The following is a 6932-nucleotide window of genomic DNA, read 5'->3' as shown; positions in this document are numbered from 1 at the left end:
GCAGCTGATCCATGTTTCTAACTCTCTATTCCTCTCCCTTCCTCTCTAAAAAATCAATAAAATATTTAAAAAAAAAAAAAAACTCAGCGAATGGGAGTGATGGAGACCAGGTTCAGGGGCAGTGTGCTGTGGGGCAGCAGGGTGGGGCAGCAATTCCTTGCCATTTGCCTTTTGGGGCTGTCTGGACACATTACAGAAGTCTTTGATGACTTTTTTAGTCTTGACCTTGGACTTTTAGTGACAACTTTTTTCTACCCCTCCCCCCCCCCTTACACTTGTACTGTATTTGAGCTCTTCTGATGTTTATCTGTGAGTTGACCTGATAGAATGAGTTTTTACTTGTTGACTAACGGGTTACTCTATAGTATGAACACTTTCATTTGTGTTTTCAGTCATGAATTACGGACTAAGAAACAGCCTCCTAATACAGGTGTTTCAGGCGTCAGCAAGTCAGGAGGGAGAAGATAAAAGAGACGGGGAATCCTCAAAATACCCACTTTTGAGGGAGGTTTGGGAAGTAAACTTTAGATTGATTCCTTTTTGAGAAAGTAGCTGGGAAAGGGTATCTAGCGTGCCAGAGCTCACAGGGTGGCACCTGCTGCTCCTGGGGGCAGGCAGGGGACAGTTCCTGGATCTTGGGAAACACTGGTTGGTGAGCTGTGCTAGGCCCTGGCTTTCTCCAGCCTCAGTCCAGGCTCATGGACCTGCTGGGCCCCCTCCTATGCTGTCCCGCCTTCAAGACCCCCCCCCCCCCGACGTCCCTTCACTAAAATCCCTCCTGTGTTGGATGCTCTTTTGTCATACTTGGTGTTATTTCAGTTGATATTTAAATGGTCTTTAGATTGAAGCATCCCTTTCCTGATATTCTGAGCAAATCCCTGTTATTTTTACCTCTTGTAATACCATTTCACAGAAATTACTTTAGAGGACCGGTCAGTAGTGACTCTTGTCCTCAGGTTGGGCCACAGTGACTGGAATGTAAGTGGAAAGTGTGAGGTCTACTTGGAACCTATTTGAGTTAGTTTTAGATTTGTTTGCTTGTGATAAGTCAGCAGTTTTGTCTGGATTAGGCGTTACCCTCAGATACAATAAGGATCTGGAGGTCAGTTAGGTGTCCACTTGATGTCCTTTTATTTTATCTGTAACAATTAATACTCTCTTCTGGGAATAAGGCTTTTATACCCTTCAAGCTTGACCTCGGATTCATCCAGATTTCCCAGTGGGCTCAGGAGGTGGTCTGCGGAGCCAGGGCAGTCAGTCCACTCGAGGAGCGGTGCGCCAGGAAGGCAGGCCAGGGTCCCACTTTGGCTCTTTGAGGACCGTCCCATTGCCCTACCTGCTCCCTGAGCTCACGACCCAGGGCCTCCAGCTTGGGCCGGAGCACATGAGGGCGCAAAGGTCCGCACTCGCGTCCACCGTGGCTCCAGGGTTGTTTCTGCAGTTGGGCTCGTCCAGCCCCTACCTTGTCAGGTTCGCCTGGCCAGAGTCTGGGGCTGCCTGTTCTGCCGGGCCACTGGCTACGACACTCTGCTCTCCGTGGGCCGCTATGCACCCCTCCACGGTCCTTAGGATGACCTGGAGCCTCCGGTCCAGAGCGAGGAGGTGGGGCTCTGTGAGGATGGGGCTGAGCTGGTCTTCCAGCAGTGACTCCCGCATCACATCACTGAGCCTGTAGTCAGCTTGGGCCAGCAGCTGCAGGTGCAAGAGCGTTTTCTTTTTTATCCTGGAAGGACAGTCATAGGAAACGTAAGTGTAAAGAAAATAACATCCTGAACTGACTTTCCCCACACAAAAACTGTTGTAGTTGTTGATGTTCTGAGCCTCTCCCCCGATATCTCCTCAAGCACATTTTAATGAAAACCAGGTGAAAGGGAGGGAATGAAAGAGGACCCAATATTTCACAGCCCTTCCCCAATTGCCTTTTGGTCAGAGGCCTGCTGAACTGTTCATACTACAATAATTGTAATGAAATGCTGGACCGCACACATCTGACATTGCTAAGAGAATCAGACGTGATTTAAAGCTGCAAGACGTTTCTAGTCGTGAGATGATGAAGTTGGGCATCTCAGGAGCTCTAGGTACTGCTGGCCTCCAAGTTTCTTGGCAGCTTTATTTCTCGGTGTGAGGTTCTTGAATCCAAGGGATGAAAACGGGGTAGGTGGAACTGCCGTTGACTTCAGGGTTCTGATTTATTTTCATGTGGAAATCTGACTTGGACTCAGATGCAGCCTAATTGTCCAACTTTTGTCACAAACTGCTTGCCCTATTCGGAAGGGAGGCAGGGAGGGAAGCACATCTAAACTAACCTATAAAGAAAATTCCGGCTTTGTTCCGAGTTTGTCAGCTGGAATTGAATGAGATGGCTTTTCTAGGTGTGAGCCCATAGTTCTAATTAGCTCTAACTGCAGCTAAGCAGCTGGACAACTTCACAAGCCTGAGATCAGAGAGGACCCACAAGTAGGCTGAAGATTCTGCAGAGAAACAGCGGCCAGGCGAAGGTGTCATGCTTCCTTTCCATCGGACACAGCATTTTACTCAGATGGTGGTCAAGTAGTCATATTTATGAGCCTCTATGAGTGCTGGGTGAAGCAGAGGTCTGATTACTCATATCAGAGACAGGCTGTGCCAAAGTGGGCTGAATATTAAAGTTGGTGAGTGAAAGGTTTAAAAAAAAAGTCCTAATTCATCCCATGCTGAAAGATGAAAGCTTCTGAGATGTCAGTAATTCCTGTCATTCCACCCACCCGGCCAGACCAATGGAAACTGAGGAAGAGCCTCAGAACGTGGTTGCGAGCAGGATCAGGTGTCGCAATGGTGCCCTTTGACTGAAAGCTCACCTGCAGCACTGGGAGAGTGGCGAGAGGATGGAGAGTTCATCATGGGAGTGTCGCCCAAACCTAGGAGGAGGACCAGGATCTCGTGAGTGGCCAGCAGACCTCCCTCCTCACTGTTTTTTCTCTCTTCTCTGCCTCAGCCTTTCTCTTGAAAACACAGCTTAGGGCTCATGGCAGCTGCCCCTCCAGCCCCTGTCCTCAATCAGGTCACAGAAGCCTTTGTCCAAATGTCCAAAGGTTAAAAACCCAAGCAATCCTTCATCTACTCACCAACTACTGAGGGCCAGACTCCGAGCACGAGCCACATGCTCTACCTCCGGGAGTGAGCCCTCGAGGAAAACCTATGCAAAGCTCCCATGTTTCACTAGTGCTCTCAGGGTAGAGGAGAAGCAGGCAAGGAGACGGGAACGGGACCGCAGAGCCCCTTGGCAGCTGCAAGGGCTGCGGCTACGCGGGAGGAGTGGGTGATACTTACCCTCTGGCGTTGTCAAGATGAATAAAGAACCCATCGTCCCCAAATTTGGTGAACATCTCATAATGGTGACGGTCCATATTTCCTGTAAAGGGAGGGAGGCATTGGAGCGAGGGCCCATGGGCTGAGGGGTGGGGGCAGCACATAGAGGCCTGTTAGCAGTTCAGACAAGAGTCTGAACCCAGGGCCACAAGCAGTCATTTCCCCACGGTGATTAGGGATGTTGCTGAGGGAGAAGGAAACTAAACAAGCCAACACACCCTAGTGTGAACTTTGCAAATCTAAGGCTTTCACTGTTTTTCCACAAACCCTTGGGCCTGGGACTCGAATACTCTGCACCCACGTTGGCTCCTCAACGGAGGCCCATTGGGAAAGCAGACACAGGCTGACTTCCCCAAGGGTGTTAGTGAGCTGGGGCAGGTGCTGTAGGCCTTCAGGTCTGTGTGTGTGTGTACTGGCCGCATTCATAACACCTCTTCCTAACCATTCCAGGTGGGACACCAAGGCCTTCCCACTGCTACTGTTCAGTGTACACCCTCCTCCTTTCCTCCCTGGTTTTGTCTTCCTTGGTCAAAGGGGTCAATGACTTCAAACCTGAGGCCCGCTTGGGCCTGGCTTGTGCTTGTAAGCTGATAACCCTGCCTTTGGAGTGGCACCCCCTTTCAGGAGGGGAACATGCTAACTTCTGAGGCCCTGAGCGATGTGGGGTTAATCAAGCCTAGTGGTCCAGGCTGTAACTGGTGCCCAAGGTTGGGGACAATCCCGGACCAGCAGCAGAGCCCTGGGAGAGGGGGGAGGGACCTACCGATCAGGAAGTCGAAGATGGCCATGTCGATAACGTTGAGCAGCCGGTCGCTGCTGTTGTACGGGTAGATCTGCTTCACCGTGTCACAGTACAGAGGATTGACCTCCCACCTGAGGGGGAGAACCAGTCCTGGGGCTGGAAAAGCCAAGATGGCAAGGTGTTGGGGGCCCTCCTCACACCTCTCCCCACCCCTCAAATCCCTGCCTCCCTAATCCTGTATGGACACTTGGTAATTGGGTACATTCGGGTGGGGCACTAAGCAAAGACATGGGAGGCACAGATTCATGTGGTGAGAAGGTTCTGGGTCCTTTAGGACATGTCTCCTGAGCATCTGCTGTGCTGGGCACCATACTGATGGCTGGGGCACCGTGTGCCAGCGGGGAGATGGCGGGCAGCAGGGGAACGCCTGGCTCCGTGTCCCTCCCTGCTGCTTCTGCAGCTCCTCTGACATTCCTCAGCCCCTGTTCATTCAGTCAGCTAATATGAACGGAGTGCCTGCTATGTGCTAGGGAGTGTGCTGAGCCCCAGGGATACACAGTGGGTCCTTGGCTTCACGGGCTTACGCAGGTGGACCAGGCGTCTCAGACCTGCGGGCTCCTCGTGTGCTTCTCTATCACAGCGGGTGTTGCGCTGTGTTTTCAGAATCTGGCTATTTCTGTGACCACCCAGCTAGACAGCGGAGCTTCTTGAGGGGGAGCCTGTGTCTTTCATTTCCGTATCCCCTAGCACCTAAAGTTGGGTAGACAGTAAGTAGTCTATAACTGAATAAATGAACTAAGGGGAGAGAATGGACTCGGGCCAGCTGGTCCCAGGATCTATGATCTACATGAGATGAGACAAAGGCTGAGGTAGCTTTTGGGGTCCAAAAGCCAGGCTAGCCGTAAGTCCTTCCTGTAGGACTGTGGTCACACTCAGGGGCTAACGTGCACGACCAGGGGGCCAACTCACTCCTCTTTTCCGGCCAGAGAGTAGGAGCGGATCCAGGGGTTGGGCACAGACAGCCTGGGGGCCAGGTTGAGGGACGGCAGGAACGCGGAGAGAGAGGCCTCTAGCAGGTGGGGGTTGCCACAGACGGCGTACTCGGTCTTGCACATGTATGGACACTTGGCGAAGAAGCACATGTTGCTGGCTGGAGGATGGGGAGAGAGGAGGAGTGAGAGAAGGGTTAGGGAGGCAGACCATCTTCCTGTCCCCAGAGATCCACGGGAGGAAAGGGAACCCCTGAACTCATAGCTGGGGGAAAGGCGGGAGGAGGAAGTACTGCCTTTTCCCGGTGGTGGAAGCTATTAAACGGTGCATCCTGTCCATAGGAGTAGAGTGGTCTTTGTCTGGATAACTCCCGATTCCAGGGAGGCTGCACTGTAGTTGGGTGCCCACCCAGGCTAGTTAGCATCTCAGGTATGACCTTTTCCCGCCCCCAGTTCCTCCTGTGAAGCTCGAGCAGACCAAGGTGCAGTGTGGGATGGCGGCATACACCCATCCGAGTAATGGCCGTGGCTACTGGCTGGACAGGCCACTGCTGAACGTACCGGTGGCCACAGTGGCCTACCGTGTCCTTAGAAGATGGCTTTGGCCAGAACTCTACCTGGAGAGACGAAGAAAACGCTCTGCAGGATTTCATTCTTGGTGACCTCTAGGATTTCCTTGGTGACATTGACTAGCCTCCCCACTGTTGGTGGCACCCGTCGGAAGTCCAGGATCCTGAAAGAGAGGGGAGGGAGCCCTGTTCAGATCGGAGCAATGGTTGGGGAGTCAGATGGCCGCCCGTTAGAAGTGGACTGGCATTCCCGACCACACCCAGCCGCTGGGGTCTCCGCAGCCCTACTTCAGAAGGGGCGGAGGAGGGACCCTCATTCCATCAAGCCTCCTCGGCTAACCATCCCCAACCCACTTGTTCTAGGTCAGAGCTCATGTTTCCGTGTGTGTGTGAGTTGCCTGGGACCTTGTTCCAGTGCAGGCTCTGATTCGGTGGGCCAGGCTGAGATGCTGGATTTCTGAAAAGCTCCCGGGTGGTGTCTGGCTTGCCAGTGCGCAGACTGCACTGTGAGTCACAAGGACTGGGCCAATAGGAGCCGGGAAGTTAAGGAATGTGCTTTCACCTCTTAAAAACCATGACCTTCAGGCTGCCCGGATAAATGGGAGTGGTGTATTCTCCTTTTCAGATCTGGAAACTAGAGCAAAGGGCAACGTCATGCCCAAGATGGCAGTGTGACCCTCCTGGCAGGGTTAGTTTTCTAAGTTGTTCTTTCTGTTACCTGCAACGTCTTTTTGTTTTTCAACTCGGGGGGCTGGGTGGGACCTGCTGGGTCCAAAGGCATCACTGAATGAAGACATTCCAGGGAAGTCCCCCCTGAGCGTCTGCCCAGCGCCCCCTCTTGAGCTTGGCCTGTGCCATCAATGCCCACTCAGCAGGGCCAGACCCTACCTGTCCAGGTGGAAAGCTGCAATCTCGGCATTGTGTCTCTGGAAGTCAATGAAGTAGAAGAAGTCCGCAGGCGTCTCTTCCTCTCGCTGCTGTCTGAAAAGAAGGGAGGAATCATGCCCTGGACGCAGACTGCAGCGGGGAGCCGGAGAAGACAGCTGATGAGCATGACCACAGGGAAAGGAAAAAGGCCTTTTGCTTTTTGTGTACACATAGGGATTGCGTTAGACTGCGCGATTCTCAGGTTCTCTGGGCCTTGGGGTCCCCGGAACCATCCCATTGGACTCTGAGGGTGGGACTTGGGGACCAGGATCTTTCAAGGCTCCCCAAGTGATTCCCAGGAGCTGGTCTATTGCAAACCCCTCCTTAAAGGGTGCTTTTGTCAAAGCAGTGCAGGGA

The 6932-nt window shown here is 52.7% G+C and overlaps 1 protein-coding gene across 1 annotated transcript in view; it reads right to left on the bottom strand.

Moving 5' to 3' along the window:
* Positions 1–1109: 1109 nt before the first annotated feature.
* Positions 1110–6932, bottom strand: part of FAM20A (FAM20A golgi associated secretory pathway pseudokinase) — a 30631-nt gene continuing 24808 nt past the window's right edge. Inside the window, exons 5-11 of the mRNA XM_080682159.1 lie at positions 6537–6629; positions 5697–5812; positions 5060–5240; positions 4112–4221; positions 3310–3391; positions 2838–2897; positions 1110–1723 (exon numbers count right to left, since the gene is read on the bottom strand). Coding sequence (XP_080538285.1) covers positions 1459–1723; positions 2838–2897; positions 3310–3391; positions 4112–4221; positions 5060–5240; positions 5697–5812; positions 6537–6629 — 907 coding nt within the window. The 3' untranslated portion in view covers positions 1110–1458. The remainder of the gene's footprint in view (positions 1724–2837; positions 2898–3309; positions 3392–4111; positions 4222–5059; positions 5241–5696; positions 5813–6536; positions 6630–6932) is intronic.

Source organism: Plecotus auritus (assembly GCF_963455305.1).
Source record: "Plecotus auritus genome assembly, chromosome: 7".
Lineage (NCBI taxonomy): Eukaryota > Metazoa > Chordata > Mammalia > Chiroptera > Vespertilionidae > Plecotus > Plecotus auritus.
This window is presented reverse-complemented; position numbering and strand designations above follow the sequence as displayed.